Below are 16,427 nucleotides of genomic sequence, written 5' to 3' on the forward strand. Positions count from 1 at the left end.
TAGACCGTCTGTGATGGCACTGCTCCCCGGGACCTAGCTAACCAGAGATGCTTTGCCACTGGCTGATGGCTTCCCCCCCGCTGCGAAGGCCTTGATGGAGGGGTGGGCTGAGTCCCCAGGCGGCTTGGGGTCCTGTCCAGGGCTGCTGCTCCAGGAGTTGGCTGGCCCAGGGGGAATCCGAGCCAGGTTTTATTCCTGGGCATGGTGGCCAAGGCCTCCATAAACGGCCACACGTCCGTCCCTCAGCAAAGCTAGGCTTCTGGGTCAGGTAGACTTCGTCCCAGCACTTGTGTGTGAGCAAGGCCTCAGACGGCCATGACGTCGACTGTCTTTTTTTTTTTTTTTGAGATGGGGTCTTGCCAAGTTGCTTAGGGCCTCGCTGTGGGTAGGAGCTTTTCAGGAGCTGGAGCCCAAGTCATCTGGGGTATATCACCCCAAGTCACTCACTTTGTAAGAACAGTCTCAGAGCCCTCCTGGGAAGGGACCCTGTGTCCAAACAGACTTATGAGGACAAAAGCGTGGAGAGGCAGAGCGGCTGTGGGAGGACCAGTGCCAGGCCAGGGTGCATGCTGAGGCCAGGGACCGGCCACAGGAAGCAGCCTGCCGCTCTGCTCGTGCGCCTGCCCTGTGGCCCTCTTCTCTTGGCCTCTTGGTTTTCTCTGCTGTTCCCCATTTCCGTCTCTCCTCCCTGTATTCTTTCCTCCCTCTCCCCTCCCGGCTTTCCCCCTCTGAGTGAGGCCCAAGTTGTCGTCTTTTGAGTTCCTGGCCGTGTTGGTTGGTTAGCATTTCATACCCTGTTGTGACTCTGGGAAGTGGGCACGTCGCCCTGGGTTCTGCCAGCTCGGAGGGCGGCGTGGACGCTTGCTGCCTTTGCTTTGGGTTTACTTGTGGGGGGGCTGTGCCCACCGTGACACCTGCGGGTGACTCCCGGCAGCAGGTCGTCCTGACTTTTGAAGGATTTGATCAGGCCCTCTCCAGCTGAGGACGGGGAGGGAGGGCAAAGGCCTGTGTGGGGGTGACCGTGTCCCTGTCTCTTCGTGTGGGACTGGAATGGACGGAGTTCCTCCCACCCATGCTCACGGAGGCACACACAGCGCCGGGAAGGAATTTGAGGTCGTGCTTTGGGTGCCTGGGACAAAGACCCTTCAATGGAGAAGGAGCAAAGATGAGCCCTCATGAGGAGCATGGCAGGGGCCCAGGCCGAGGGAGAGGGCGGGACTTGAAAGCAGGGAACACCACAGTGGTGGGGAAGGAGGCCGACAGAGACTGCCCCAGGACCGCGACAAGAGAGGTACAGAAAGGGGGGGCAGAGAGCAAGGGAAGAGTCAGAGGCTTGCAGGGAGAGGGGCAGAGACCCGGCAGAGGGAGGAAGGAAGCAGCCCTCCTGGAGGAGCCCTAGGGAGGGGAGCTGAGGAGGCCGAGCCTGGCTGGCTGTCAGCTGTGTGGCTGGCCCCGGCCTCCATCCCAGGGAACTGATGTAGCAGTTGGCGTTCCCTGGGGTGTGGGGACCTCTGTTCTCCAAAGGTATTCCAGCTGGGAGTCTCGGGCCTGCTGGTCTTGCTGTGCCTTGGCACTTGCCTTGTGGATCGGGTGTTGAGGTCCCGCCACGGGAGGCTGACCCTTTGCTTCTCTGCCACAGGTGCATTCCTGCCTGCTCAGCGTGCGGGCTGGCAAGGACGGCTGGTTTCAGCTCTACAGCCCCGGAGGGGTGGCCTGTGACGATGACGGGGAGCTGTTTGCCAGCATGGTATGTAGTGCCAGGCTCTGCGGAGCTGCGCTGGGCACAGGGTTTGCCCCTCCTGACCAGTAGAGTAGCTGCCCCAAGCCCTCTGTGGCCTGTCTAGGAAGACCTCTGCAGAAACAGTGCTGATAGTGGTCACCTGCTCGCTCCTTACCTGAGCTCAGCGTTGCCCGTGTCACTTGGCTCTGGGAGGAGGAACCTTACCTTTACCCTGATAGTAGACGAGGCCACCAATGGCCACAGCCTTTACTGCCCAGGCCCCACAGTTGCTTGAGCGCATGGCGCCCGGAAGGCACTCAAACCCACAGACTCCTTTAGTCCTTGCAGAGAGGGGTCAAGGTCGGGGTGGCTCTTCCCATCTCAGGACTGCATCCACAGTGCCCCCGGTGTCCCCCTGCACCCTGTCGGACCCTCACACACCACCCTTGTTCATCTGCTCAGCATTCCTGTCACTCTACACCTGGGTTGGAGCAGGCCCAGAGAGGTTCAGAGCTTGCTTGAGGCCTTCTTTGTAAGCCTGTCCTTGGCACACTGGTGACAAGATGCTGGGTGAGGCAGGCCACACAGCCATGCTCCTAGCTGCTGCCTATGGCTGCTGTCCCCTCTGCTGACAGCCTGTGGACTGGGCAGACAGCTAACTGCAGTGGACTTGGTGCAGTGACAACAGCCGAGGTGCTGCCTCTGAGGCCGCCCTAGAGGGGCTTGCCCTGGGCCCCTCTCTCAGGCTCCCTCCCCACCACTCACTGCTGCAGGACTCCTTTCCGAGTGCCCTGCACCCCAGAAACCTGTCCTGCTGCCCACCCATGCTCACAAGGCTCTGCTCTTCGCAGCCTCTCTCTGGCCTCTGATGTCACAGCTTCACCATGGCAACACAGTGCTCCCCGCCCTTGATGCAGGGACTCGGCGTGAGAGAATCAGGGAGCTGGCAGCCTGACCCAGCGCCTCCGTGTGTGTGCCCGAGTTGTTAGTGGTGGCGCAGGGAAGGAAGCGGCCACCACCGGGTGGAAATGGGGTGCTTCATGGCAACGCAGGGACGGCAGTGTCCCCTGGATCAGGCTGCCTCCCAGCCTGTTGCATGAAGTGGGGAAGAGGCGAGGTTTCTCCTCCCCCTACTCCATGGCCTGGGGACCCCTGCCGTGGACACCTCCCCAAACACCAGACAGACCAGGAGCACATGGCGGGGAGCGGGTCTCCCAGCTCTCAGCCTGCGGGCTGGGCATCTCCTTCAACACTCCAGCTCATGGGGACTTGGCGGGGAAGCAGAGTGGGTGACAACTTGCCCCAGGTGTGGGAGCTGTCCAGTGCTTCCCCAAGTGAGGCTGCCCCCAGATTTCCACCTGGGTCCAACAGTGCTAAGAATTCAGAGAATGGAATGCCAGCACAGCCCCTGGGCACTGGAGAGGGACTTTAACAAGAGTTACCATTTGAGACTATTGACGTCTGCCTCTGGGAACACACCCATCCCAGCCCCACACAGTGGTCTCATTTGTCCTTCTGTTCTTGCTTGTTTGCTCAGCCTAACGTCCTTAAGGTCTGTCCTCTTTGGGAGGGGCCCCATGCATCCCCAGGGAGAGTGTGGTGGTCACTGAAGATCCAGTTTTCTGCTTAGCACTCGGGAGGATCCATTCAATGGCTCCGGGTTCCTCCCTTCCTCCCAGCAGGCAGGAGCCAGCACTGGGGGCCACAGCCCCTCCTTTGGTGGCCCTGCCGTCACCTGGGCCTTCTTGCCTCGCAGGTGCACATCCTCATGGGCTCCTGTTACAAGACCAAAAAGTTTCTGCTCTCCTTGGCGGAAAACAAGCTGGGCCCCTGCATGCTCCTGGCGCTGAGGGGGAACCAGACCATGGTGGAGGTAAGGAGCTGGCCTGGCCCTTCGTCCGCGCTGGCGGGCTCCCAGGAGCCAGGAGCTGTCACAGAGCACGGGGAAACCCGGGTGAAGCAGGAGCAGCCCAACCCTGCTGAGCTCAGCGCGTCTCTGGGTCAGTGTTTTATTTCCGCTGTGATCCAGCATGTTGGTCAGAGAGACCGGGGAGCTTCAGCCTGCTCCTCTGTGGCCACGCAGCACAACCCCAGAGGGGGCTTAGAACCGTGATCTGGAGGTGGCTCGGCTCAGCTAAGCAGTGCTCGCTTGGGGTCTCATGAGGCCACTCGACGGAGGCTGGGCTGGGTCCTCTCCACAGCCTGTTTCCCTGGCCTGAGGGGAAGCAAGACTGGAGCGGCAGGACTCCCCAGCCTCTCCCTGTGTGGCCTGTCCCCTGCTTCCCACCACCAGCACAAAGTCCCCGAAGCCTGGGACTCCCATAGCAACGTTCAGGAGGAGCCAGGCCCGAGCCATGTTGCTTTTTAACGTAGCCTCCTGAGTCAGGCAGTGTCACGCCTGCCACGTTCCGCCCCTCAGACCTGAGTCGCCAAGCGACCTGCTGGTCAAGGCTGTGGGACTTAGACGCCATCTCTCAGTGGGAAGAGCCTAGAGAACTGCAGGTGTTAAATCCACATGCTTCCTGTGGGACTAGAGGTTATGGTGAGGTGTAGGACCAAGGAGGCATTAGCAGGGCGACAGGAACAGAGGGTCCAGTCTGTGGGGACAGCCCGTGCCAAGGCCCTATGGCAGAAAGAGGCTTATTGGAGGCCAGGATAGCTGGACCTGCTTAGCCTTTTAGGAGCCCAAGGGTCTGGTGAGGAATCCAGATTTGGTCTTGACACCTGTGGTGGGGGCTGAGGTGGGGTGGGGAGAGGGTGAGCCGGGAGACGGGAGGCAGGCAAGAGGGGCTGTGAGGGGCTGGTCAGATGGGCTCCCCTTGGCAATGGGGAGGTCACTGGAAAGAGGGTCTTAGAGGCAGTGCTATCCAAGTTGACGAGTGCAGGAGGCACTGGGAAGTGTGTTCTGCGGCTGTGCCCAGGGCCCTCTCCTGCCGCACTCTGGGCCAGGGAGAGAAACGGCTTGTTCTTGCTTCCTGGCAGCCCTGGGGTCCTGCGTGCCTCGTTCCTGGGCACGTTTGCCGAGGACGCACCTGCACACAGCTGCATGGACGCTGCTCCCTGCCGTCCTGGCCGGGAGCTGGGCTGGGTCTGCCCAGCACCACACAGCCAGTTGTGCGAGGAGAGCAGCGTGCCAGCTCTCAGGGAGCCCTCCATGTGCACGGCTTCTCTCAGACCCTCCCAGGGGTGGCGGGGCTCAGCCTCTGCACCCCGGAGACCCTGCCCTCAGTGCCCTTCTGGTTCCCCAGATCCTGTGCTTGATGCTGGAGTACAACATCATCGACAACAACGACACGCAGCTGCAGATCATCTCCACGCTGGAGAGCACGGACGTGGGCAAGCGCATGTACGAGCAGCTGTGCGACCGGCAGCGGGAGCTGAAGGAGCTGGTGAGTCTCCGCCATCCCGCCTGGGTCTCCAACCCAGGGAGGTCGTGATTACACCAGCCACTTCCCAGGTGGACAGAGAGGTAAAGCAAGTGGCCAGAAGTCAGACACTCATACCCGACCTGGCCAGGACTGGCTCCTTCTCAACCTCCCGTGCCCAGCTTCCTTCTGCTTCGGTGCATGGCCAATATCCAAAATGCCAGCACCTGGGCCTCTTTTCCAATGGACTTTGTATCCTCGGGCAACCACGTGAGCTGCTGGAAGCGGGGGAAGTGGCAGGGGGTTGATGCCCCTGGTCTTGAGCCGCCCTCACCCAGTGGGTTCTGGGCGAGGATATTACACACCCAGTCCCCTCGGCCCTGGGACCGGGAACTGAGATACAGCTCCTCCACCTCTTCCAGGGCCCCCAGTAGGATTCATCAACAGTGGCCCCAGCAAGAGTTGGATTGGTGGCGCCTGGGCTCATGGTAGCTCAGGTTGCCTTCTGCTCTGGGAGCAGAGCCAGAGCTCCACCAGGGCTGGTAACCGGGGTGGAAGTGGAGGGACAGGGCTTGACCAGTCTGGCTTCTGTTGCAGCAAAGGAAAGGCGGGCCCACCAGACTGACGCTGCCCTCCAAGTCCACGGTGAGTGGGTTTGGCTCTCTGCAGGGCCGGGGAGGGAGGCTGTGCGGGGGCCACCCTGCTGGGGAGTGGTGGACACCTGCTCATGGCATGGGAGAGTGGAAAGGACCCCCTGGCATGGGGCAGGCCAGCTCTTCCGGGGGTCAGTGGGTTGCAGGGAAAGAAATGAAAACCAAGAAGAGAAATTTAATCTGTGCTAAACATTACTGGTGATATCGGGGACGTGGCTCAGTGGTAGGCCACCTGCTTAGTATGTGTGAAGCCCTGGGTTCAACAAAGAAAAAGCAGAGGATGTCGGTGATGTTAGTGAGACTGTCACAGTTGTGGTGGCGATAGTGGTAAGGAGCTAATGTCCCTTGGGCATTGAATGCCAGATACTGTTCTTCCTCACGACAACCCTGTGAGGTCTGGGTGTCACCACTCCCCTTCTCCAAAGTCTTCAGGGAGCGTATTTCCTCTGACCTGCTGCCCCGCTGTCCTTGACTCATGGTTTGTCTCAAACCAAGAAATCTGCCACACACACTCCAGGCATGCGATTCCACTCTAGTCATGGCCTCCCTTTAAGATCCTTCCAGAAGTTCCACATGGCCCTGTTTATCTTCACAGGGAGGTCAGCATTAACTCAGGCAGCCACCGAGACTTGGGAAAGGGGAAAGGGGTGGAGCGCGTGCTTGGGCGCTTCGGTGTTTGCATGTGGGAGCACAGCAGCTAGCCAGGCCCATGCACATGCACACATACGGGCATGCACCCACATCATAAGATGGGTGTGGCCTCGGAGCACCGGAGCTGGTGACTCAGGATGTGAGTCACACGCCAGGCCTCACCTGTTCCTGCAGCGGCATGCACAGGTGGAGGTGCCCCTCCCACCATCACCTCGGCCCCAGGTTTTGCAGCCCAGAGCCCTCTCCACAGAGCCAGGGAACGTGAGGTTCTGGGAGAAGAGGCAGGGAGCTCCTCAGGGCCTGGGGAGCTCCAGGTGGCCCAGCACTGCCCTAAGTCCACCGCCCTCTGCAGGACGCTGACCTGGCTCGCTTGCTGAGCTCGGGCTCCTTTGGAAACCTGGAGAACCTCAGTTTGGCCTTCACCAACGTAACCAGTGCCTGCGCTGAGCACCTCATCAAACTGCCTTCTCTCAAGCAGCTGAACCTGTGGTCCACTCAGGTGTGCACCCTCACCCCACACCCTCCTCACCCTGCCCCCTCCCTGCCCTGTGCTCCCTGTGTCCATGGGGCCCAGCTACCACCCTCTTCCTCCAACTTGGTGCCATTCCGCAGGTGGGAGGGGTTGAGGGCCTACAAACCCAGTGGCCTGTTTCACAGTTAGGAACACTGAGGCCCAGGGCGAGGACATGCAGAGCATGAGGCTGGTGGGGATTGGGCTGAGGCAGGAAGCAGGTCTGTGGCTGCAGGGGGCTCACAGGGAGCTCCTGAGCTGCTTCCCGCAGGACATCGCTGGCCGCCCTCTGCTCGGCCTTGCGCCAGGCTCACCTGCTGAGCTCACCATCCGCCCTGGGAAGCACAGGCTCTGTCACCACCTCATCTTAGAGAAGAGGAGCATGCCGCTCCCATGCCCTCTGGACCCTGTTCCACCCTTGCCACCGTCCTGCCCAGCAGGTGCTGCTGGGAGCTTGAGGGTCACTTGAGTTCAGAGCCTCCTTGACACTGAAACCGACTCCAGGAAGGGCCCTCACCTGGCCCCTGGCCCCAGTCCCCAGTCCCCAGCAGAAGCTGGATCTGAACCAGGACAGGCAGACATCAGATTCCCTGGAGGGACATAGAGCAGCTCCAGCCCCCATCCCCACCCCCACCCCCAGCTCTTCCCCAGCCTGGGGTCCTGGGGTGGGCTGAGAGTGTCTCTGCCCACAGTTTGGAGACGCCGGCCTGCGGCTCCTGTCGGAACACCTCACCATGCTCCAGGTGCTGAACCTGTGCGAGACCCCGGTCACCGACGCCGGCCTGCTGGCCCTCAGCTGTGAGTCTCAGGGCTGTGGGGAGGGCCGTGTACTCCCACACTGTGCTGAATGACTGGCATCCACTATATAAGCACACTTGCTCTTTGCCAAGCACCTGGGGAACTAGAGAGTCTGCGCCCTCATGGAGCCTATAGTTAGTAGAAGGAAATCAGGAGGGAGTCCAGCCCAGCCACAGAGACTGCTTGGCACTCAGGTGCCCAGGCCACTGCCAGGCCCATTCCAGATTGAGGAGCGCAACACAAGAGCCTCAGGGGCCTCAGGGGACCTGGAATGCAGATCCCCGTGCCCTGACCCTGGCCCAGTGAACTGTAATCTTGGGGGTATTGAGCCTGGAAATCTGCATTTGACTGGCTTTCCCTTTTCTGGCCCCTGGCTCAGCAGGCAGGGGACCAGAGTAGGCTTCGAGAGAGGTGGTAGGTTATAGATGTGGCAATAGATGGTAAGAGGTGGCCCGGAAGGCGATGCTCTGGGCATTGGTCACAACCCCACAAGGTCTGGGCAGGTTCAGATGGTGTGGGGCAGCAGGGCTGGGGAGAGAGGCAGGGGGCAGGGGTGGGGTTTGTGCTCCTCAGAATCATATGGGAAAGGGTGTCTGATGGGCCATGAGGATTCCTGGACCTGTCCCAGCCTCAGCATTTCTGGGAATGGGCAAGGGACCTGTGTCCCCACAAATCCCCACATGACTCACACCAAGCTTGGGGAGCGGCTCTGAGCCTGCACCTCCCAGAGAGCGTCCTGGCTGCCCGTGGGGAAGGGCCAGCCTCCTGCGCAGGTCCAGGGTATGTCAGGCGAGCACTGGGGATCCCTGGTCTAGAATCAAGACCTGTGCCTGAGTAGACTCCACCTGGGGCAGCTCCCCGCCCGTCTGCAGGGGGCTCCTCCTGCAGGCCTAGCTCTGTCTCTTGCCTTGGCAGCCATGAAGAGTCTCTGCAGTTTGAACATGAATAGCACCAAGCTCTCGGCCGACACCTACGAGGACCTGAAGGTAAACGCCCTCCCTGCGGCAGGCAGCCACCTGTCGGTGCTTAGAGCTGCTTCTCCAGTAAAGGGGCCGTTACATTAGCAGGTGAAGGAGAGCATCAAGGGCAGGTGGGGTGGGTGGGCTGGTGAGGAGGAGACCAGCAGGGCATGCAGAGACCGGGAATAGGGCAGGCCACTGGTGTGGGGGACCAGCAACGATCCCTTCAAAGAGGCCATGTATACTGAGACCCAAAAGATACAGAATCAGGTATGCCCAGGGCAAGAGAAAGAGCAAATGCAAAGGCCCTGAGGCCGAGAAGGCAAACCTGACTTGCAAGTGAGCTAGAAGGGGAACCGACAGGGCCAGTGAAGAAGCCCTGGCAAGTCGCAGGAGGCCTCTGGGTTCCGTCCACTCAGCAGAAAGCCTCCAAGGGCACTTCGCAGGGTGCCAAGTTATGCTTTCAAAGCCTGTTCAGGCCCTTGTGTGGAAAACAGCTTTTTTTGTGTGGGAGCCAGAGTAGAAGCAGGCAGAGCATTTCACAGGGCGAGTGCCATCGGCTGAGGAACTGGGCTCCTGGCTGGACGCGTGGGCAACAGAACCCTGGACGCAGGAGCAGGACCCGAGTGCTGGCACTCTGGGAAGAGCTGCTCGGGGAGTTGGCAGGCAGGGCTCGCCACCGTCCTGGCCTGGGCCAGCGGCTCCAGAAGGAGCAGGTGAGGCCAGCGCTTGGCACCCTAGGAAGTGTGGGCCGCGTCTGAAGGCCAGAAGGCACAGGTGGCACCCGCAAGCCGCACTGGAAGCCTCTTAGAGGGACTCCTCCAGCAGCCGTGGCCAAGCCCGCCTCCAGCCAGGCTCTGGTGGCCCCTTCTGGTGGCTGCCTCCTGCGCAGCAGACCTCCACAGCCAGGGCTCATTCAGGTCAAGCCCCAGACACTGGCGAGTACACTGCCCCCAGGCCCCTGTTGGGAAGGGACACCAGGGTGTGGCTGCCAGGACCTCTGCCCAGAAGGCACACTCAGTCCTGGCAAGCAAGGGCTCAAAGGGACCAGCAAGAGGGGTGGGACGGCCAGCAGAGAGGGGCTTAGAGCATCCAGATGAGCACACAGAGGAGGCAGGGGACGGGAGGGGCGGGGGCACGGCCACCAAGCCTCACCCACCCCACTCCTGAGTCTTCCCTGTGCTGCCCAGTGGGCCGTGGACCTTGACCCTGGCTGGGGAGGGCTGCGGCGCCAGGGCCCCATGCCTGCCAGAGCTAGTTGTGTGCCTTCACCCCGCCCAGGGTTCCCTGTTCACCACAGCCTGAGACGCAGCCCCAAGTGCCCTGCATCCACGTGCCCAGAGTCCTGTGCTTCTGTGCCCTGCAGGGGGTGCAGGGGGCCCAAAAGGCTGCTCAAGGGGAAAGTTGCTTCTTCAAGTTTTTATTTTCACACAAGAAAAGCATGGTGCCAACCTGGTGGTTCTGGACTTCAGCTGGCTTCAGTGTTGAGGACCCAGAGCAGGAGGCCTGTGCGCTGGCCAGGCAGGCAGAGTCACGTGATTTGCTGCCCATCTGGCCTGATCTTCCTGTTTGGGGAGAGAACCTGGAAATCTAGATTCTTCTGTGGGCCGCCTGGTCTGGAAAGCTTGGCTTCCGTGTCTTCCCACACTGCCTGGCGACTCAGGCCCAGCAAGCCGCCCTGCCCGGCAGTGGGGCCCCGGGTTGCTGAGTGCGGGAGCGTGGTGGCCAGGAGTCTCCTGAGTGCGCGTGTGTTCATGGGTGTGCACGCATCGGTGCCTCCCGGTGGCAGGGCCCAGGGAGGCTGGGTAGGCAGGAAGGCAGGGGGCAGCTGCCTCTGTACAGTGAAAGCTTTTAGGAAAAAAACAATAGAAACAAGAAGAGTCGGCCACAGAACAGAAAGGCGGAAGCTGCGCTGAGAGGGAGGGGTGGGGTCACATGACGCCCCAGGTCCAGGGGGAGCGCCCCCACCTCACACCTGGGACTACCATGGCCCACTCCATCTTCCCACCCACGGCCTGGCAACGGGGCGGGTGGACAGCAGTAGACAGTGGGAGGCCCCGGGATAGTCCACCCCTAGCACCGTCCTTCCAGCCTGAGACTGGACCTCTTTGCCACGCGGAGGAAGCCGGGGCCAGAGAGGCCATGGTTTGCTCCAGGTCAGGCAGCCAGTGAGTGGCAGAGCTGGTTCACCCACCTCGGCCTGCAGAGTCTGAGCGAGGGCAGGGTGGCGCTCCATGCCACCTGGTTCCAGACCCAAGTGGCATGTGTGACCGACAGGGACCCCCTTGCGCCCTTGCTGTCCACAGGCCAAGCTTCCTAATCTGAAGGAGGTGGACGTCCGCTACACAGAAGCCTGGTGAAGCTCTGCGGTGGCAGGGACGTTGCAGCAGCGACTCTTGACTAATAGCCTAGGGCAGCAGGTCCTGGGTCCCACCCGCTGTGGGTGGAGGGGGAGCCTGGGGCGGGGGAGGGGTCCACAGCACGCCCGCCCCGCCTAATTCTTTTAGCTTCATAATCGGAACCTTGACCTGATCTAAAGCGGACTTTGTGGCAACAAGAGGAGCTTCAGCGGGGCAGGAAGGGGCGGCCAGGGGCCCTTGGTGGATTTTCTTTGCCTCTGTGTTTAATGCCGTGTGGGAACGTCACTGTCAACTGGGACGCTGCCATCTCGCCAGCCCAGGAAGCTTTCCTCCTGGAGGCCCAAGCGGAGTGGGATCCGCCCCTGCCGTCAGACAAGACCAGTCACGTCATCGCACCGTCCTGTGTCCTCACCATTGCTATGCAAAGTGGTTCTTGTTGTACATAAGATTTAAATAATGCACCTATTTAAGAAATGTTGACAAATTGCGGGTCTGGGACCTGCTCTTATTTATGAAGTCTGACCCCTCCCCACCCCCTGGCGTGTAGTACTGTACGAACCAGTCAGCTGTTGGGTTAGTGGTAGTATTGTTATTTTTTTAAAGGAAACAGACAAAAAAAAAAGAAAAAACAAAAGACAAAAAAAAGACCCTCCTTGGAAAATTAATTGCTTTTTCGTAAAGGATTCTGTATGCTAATGCTCCCGTCTGTCTGTCTGCTCCCTGCCCACCTCCTGCCTCTGTGTATTCCTGATTTCCAGACATCTCCACTTCCCATGGGTAGGGGTCAGGCTCAGGGGAGGAGGAAGAAATGGGGTCCCCGTAACCAAGTCTTGCTCCTCTAAGGCCCGAGTTCTTTTCCTGGCCCCTGTCACAGATTTGGAAGGGGCTCTAGCCCCCACCCTCCCTGGTAGAAGAGCTGCTCCCACCCACAGCTCCCAACCCCCCGCAGCCCTTGCTGTCCCTCCCTGTCCCCTACTGGACTTGCGACCTGTGGCCTCCCCAGCCATCGTGTCCCTGCCCCCATGGCCCTCACGCATGCCCGCCTCTGCATGGTCTCCTGGGAGAAGAGAGATCCTTCGCCCCTGCCAGCCTGACTGCCCAGCCACCCCTATCAACGTGACCACTGCAGCGAAGACGTTCCTGTCCCCACACCTGTTCTGAAGACAGACAACCTCCATTTCTTTTATAACGGTTGGCTTTTTCTTAACAAGCCCTCACTGTACAGGACAGTCCCGTGATGGTTTATTTGGGGTCCCCCTCTCCCCCAGCTCCCTTTTCTGTTGGTTCAGCACAAATACGTCCCCTCCACCGGCACCTCAGACCTAACCCACAGTCGATGTCATTGTTTTATATCTATTTAATCTTACTCGATGGAAACCATGCTTTGTCGTTTTATACTTTGCTAGTAGACTTTATTACCCCCTACTATGCCCTCATTTTTTTAAAAAAGGAAAAAAAAAAGAAATTGGGTTTCAGTCTTACTTCATTTTCGTGCCAGGTTTTCCGGTGTGTGCGTGTGTGAGTGTGTTCTGTTTTGTGTTCCGTTTTCTGTTGTTGTTGTTTTCCGTTGTTTGGTTTGACTTTCTTACCCCGGTTCCGTACTTCACAGCACTCCGGTGCAGGAAGAAGCAGAAGCAAAAAAAATTTTTAAAAAGAAAAAAAAAAAAAAAGAAGAAGAAGAAGAAACAAGACATGCCACCTCCCCCCGCACTGTCGCTTTTCCTGATGGTTGCTACTCTGTCTCGTAGCTGTGTACAAAGAGATGTGAAATACTTCAGGCAAAAATAAACTGTAAGTGACTCATCCACGTCTGGCTTTTCTGTGTGGCTTGGGGGCTGGGCAAGGGGGGACAAGGCCCAGGACAGTAGCAGGGCACCCTCTCCTGCGTCCATGAAGACTCTGGCTTCTCAACCTGAACACCTGACCCTTGACCCATGACTTTGATGCACAGCTGAGCTATTCAGTAGGACATGCTGAACAGTATCCCTGGTCTCTGCCACGAGTACCCACCCCCCCACACTCCTGCATGCCCAAGTCTCCAGACTTTGCCAGGGGACACAATCACTCACCTGGTGAGAGCCTGTGCTGTAGACGCAGGCCTCTGCTGCTGTTCAGCAGAGCCATGAGGAAGCCCTAGCCCAGCACATCCCCAGCCACCTGGGCATCTTGTGACCCTGCCGGTCAGGATGGGCCTGGGACTCTGTATTTTGGTCAAGCACCTGCTGCTGGTTTAGGGGAGGACTCTGGCCACAGAACCTAGACCCATCCATTAGCCACAGACCCCCCCAGATGCCTTCAGGAAACAGACTCAACTTGTCCAACTAGAGAAGTTTTATTTCCACCCCTCTTACCACACCGGTCATCCTGCAGGTTTCCCATCTCATTAAGGTGTCCGCGCTGCCCCGTGCTCAGCCTGGTCTGTCCTACCACCCCGGCCCTCACCCTTGCTGCTCTCCCTCCAGCCCTTCACCTGCCTGCCCAGGCAACTCTATGCTCCAGGGTTCTTGAGCCAGGCGGGATCCAAGGCCACCTGCCCGTCTCTGCCCACCCCTCCACACTCCTGGGAGGCCTTTGCCCTGCCCTGTAAGAACAGGGTTCCAGCCTCCCAGCATGCACCTGCTCTGGGGACGCAGAATGCAGGTACTGTGGGAGGGAGTCGGGGGGCCTTGGACCTGCAGCAGGGTGGGGCAGGCCTCTCCAGGGAGGAGTCCAATGCTGCAGTCTGAAGAGACTTTGGCCGCAGGAGCCCTAGATGGCCTTGGCTTCACCATGGCCAGCCACAGGCCTTGTGTGCACATACCCATGACAAGACCCTTGACCTGATCTTGCCACCCAGCCTAGGGTGGAAAAATAATATCAAGTGGGCGAGAGGAAGCTTCTGGAGAGGATGCACGTGTTTATGGCATAGACTGTGGTGACAGGGTCATATGCATACGATCTCCAGACCCATCGAGTTGTACACATTCCATGTGTACAGCTGCTTGCACGTCAATCACACTTGACTAAAGTGGCTTAGAAAAAGAACCAAGAGCCGTTGTGGTGGAGCATGCCTGTCATCCCAGGGACTCCGGAGGCTGAGGCAGGAAGATTGCAAGTTTGAGGCCGGCCTCAGTGACCTAGCAAGAGGCTAAGCAGCTTAGTGAGATCCTGTCTCAAAGAAAAATAAGGTCTGGGGTGTGGCTCAGTGGTAAAGCACCCCTGGGTCAAATCCCTGGTACTAAAACGAAGTGGAGGGGGATGGGGGGAGATCAAGAAACATGGTCTTGCCCTCCAGGGGCCTGGTGTCCAGGCTTGCTGGTGAGCAGTGGTCAGTCACACTGTCACACAGCACACTCCACGACAGGGCACTATGACAGGGATGGGTGGTGGCCTATGTGGGCCTCTTGGAGTCAGTGGCTTCTGGAGGAGGTGGCATTACACATGAAGAGAGAGAACACTTGCCAGTCACCAGAGGGGACAGGAGCAGGGCAAGCGTGGGCCACAACCAGAGCCCATCAACACTGGGCACTGCCAGGGGGGTGGGGGTGAGCTTGGGGTATGGAATTGCTGGGGATGAATTGTTCCCCCCCTCCAGAGAACTGAAGTCCTAACCCCCATTACCTCAAAATGCGGCTTTGTTTGAAGACAGGATCTGTAAGAGGTGACTAAGGTAAAATGACGTGCCTAGGGTGGACCTGGTCCACGAGACATGACTGGTGTCCTTCTGCAAGGGAAATTGGGCACAGAGGAGAGAACGCAGGCACGGGGAGAAGCCGTGTGAGGATGGAGGCTCAACGGGAGGGACGTGGCCCCAGGCCTGGGGTCACCAGTGACCTCCCGGAGCTGGGAGCCCAGGAGACAGACCCTCATTCAGCCATCAGGAAGCTCGCCGGAGTCAGGACTTCAGACTGTGAGCCCATGCACTGCTGCTATCTGAAACCAACCCACCAACCTGCGGCTGCCTTGGCGGTTACCCCAGCTGGGGGGCCTGGAGGAGAAACCTGACCTGCAGATGCAGAGGCCCTGCTTCCTCGGGAGGCTCCTCCTGTCACCAGCTGCTGGTGGCTCCTGGCCTCCGAGGCTTATGGTGGCCTCACTGCCATCCTGCCTGACTTCCTGCACCTCTTGGCCAGGGTCTGCGGCCTCTCCGTTTTTCTTTCTTTCTGTCCCGAAATTGAACCCGCTGAGCCGCATCCCCAGCCGGTTCCCGGCTCTTTGTTTTTTCTTTACATTTTATTATCTTTTAATTTTTTATTTTTTTTTTTTAGTTGTAGTTGGAAACAATGCCTTTATTTTATTTATTTATTTTTATGTGGTGCTGAGGATCAAACCCAGGGACTCATCCGTACTAGGCGACCGCTGAGCCACAGCCCAGCCCCTGCATTTTATTTTGCTAAGTTGCCAAGGCTGGCCTCGAACTTGTGATCCTCCTGGCACAGTTTCCCGAGTCGCTGGGGTTACAGGCATGCTAGACCCTGGATTTAGGGATGGCATCATCTCAAGATCCTTAGTGGCATCTTCAAAGACCCATTTCCCATAGAGGACCACATGCACACAGCCAGGTAGGGGTTTCCCAGGGGCACCACTGGACACCGTGGCCAGAGGGGAAGGAGAGGTGAACCTCTTACTGATCATGTTCAGGAGCCCGGGACTTACCCGGAGGAGAAGGAATGATTATAAAGTCACGATTCTTAAGCAAAGCGCGCACCTGGACCCACCACGTGCCGGAGGTACTGGGGTTTCATGGGTCTAACTCTTCACGCCCCCTGGCATGGCTCTGAGGCAGACACTAACAGGATCCCCTGGAACTCACCCAGGAGTAGCAGCCAGGAGAGGCTGGGTCTCTTCGCAAGGCCGAGCAGTCAAGGCCATAGACCAGGCCTCTGGGAAGGTCTGCTGTGGCTGGTGAGTGGATGAGCCGCCCCGGGGCTTGGACCACATGGATAAAGAGCCCAGAGAGGTGCAGGTATAAGCTGCACCATATGGTGACTGGCTCAGGAGGTGGGCAGGCAGGCCAGGCGACTTTCACTTCTTGCCTTCTTCCGAAGGCAGACAGCAGGGCCAGAGTTAGCCCCTGGGCCCTGCTGCAGCCCTGGGCCATGACAGATGGGAGGTGGGGCAGTGGTCCCTCAACTCGCTCCTGGAGAGGAGTGCACAGCTCCCAGTCCCTCCCTGGGTTAATCCCCAGTTGCCCTGGCTGTCTTGTTAGGACATCCCTCCCTCCCCCGCCCCTCCCAGGCCTGCCATTTTCCCCTGGTGTTTTCTGGGACCACTTCCTAAACAAGCCTCCTGTACTTGGCCTTCACCTCACTGTCTGCTTCTGGGGAAGACCAAGTAACAAAAGTGACTAACCACGTTAGGGGACAGAGGAAGGTGTGGACTGGAAGACCTCCCAAGAGGGTGCGTCGTCACCAGGGAGTTCTGCCCAGCC

General features: G+C 59.1%; 1 protein-coding gene across 1 annotated transcript in view; it reads left to right on the top strand.

The window, feature by feature from the left end:
* The window catches only part of Cmip (c-Maf inducing protein), a 196,940-nt gene extending 184,120 nt beyond the window's left edge, over nucleotides 1–12,820 (top strand). Inside the window, exons 14-21 of the mRNA XM_027932928.2 lie at nucleotides 1,640–1,747; nucleotides 3,477–3,593; nucleotides 4,969–5,109; nucleotides 5,683–5,730; nucleotides 6,742–6,888; nucleotides 7,593–7,698; nucleotides 8,614–8,684; nucleotides 10,964–12,820. Of these exons, the coding sequence (XP_027788729.1) occupies nucleotides 1,640–1,747; nucleotides 3,477–3,593; nucleotides 4,969–5,109; nucleotides 5,683–5,730; nucleotides 6,742–6,888; nucleotides 7,593–7,698; nucleotides 8,614–8,684; nucleotides 10,964–11,017 (792 nt within the window). The 3' untranslated portion in view covers nucleotides 11,018–12,820. The remainder of the gene's footprint in view (nucleotides 1–1,639; nucleotides 1,748–3,476; nucleotides 3,594–4,968; nucleotides 5,110–5,682; nucleotides 5,731–6,741; nucleotides 6,889–7,592; nucleotides 7,699–8,613; nucleotides 8,685–10,963) is intronic.
* Nucleotides 12,821–16,427: the final 3,607 nt, after the last annotated feature.

Source organism: Marmota flaviventris, chromosome 18 (genome assembly GCF_047511675.1).
Source record: "Marmota flaviventris isolate mMarFla1 chromosome 18, mMarFla1.hap1, whole genome shotgun sequence".
Lineage (NCBI taxonomy): Eukaryota > Metazoa > Chordata > Mammalia > Rodentia > Sciuridae > Marmota > Marmota flaviventris.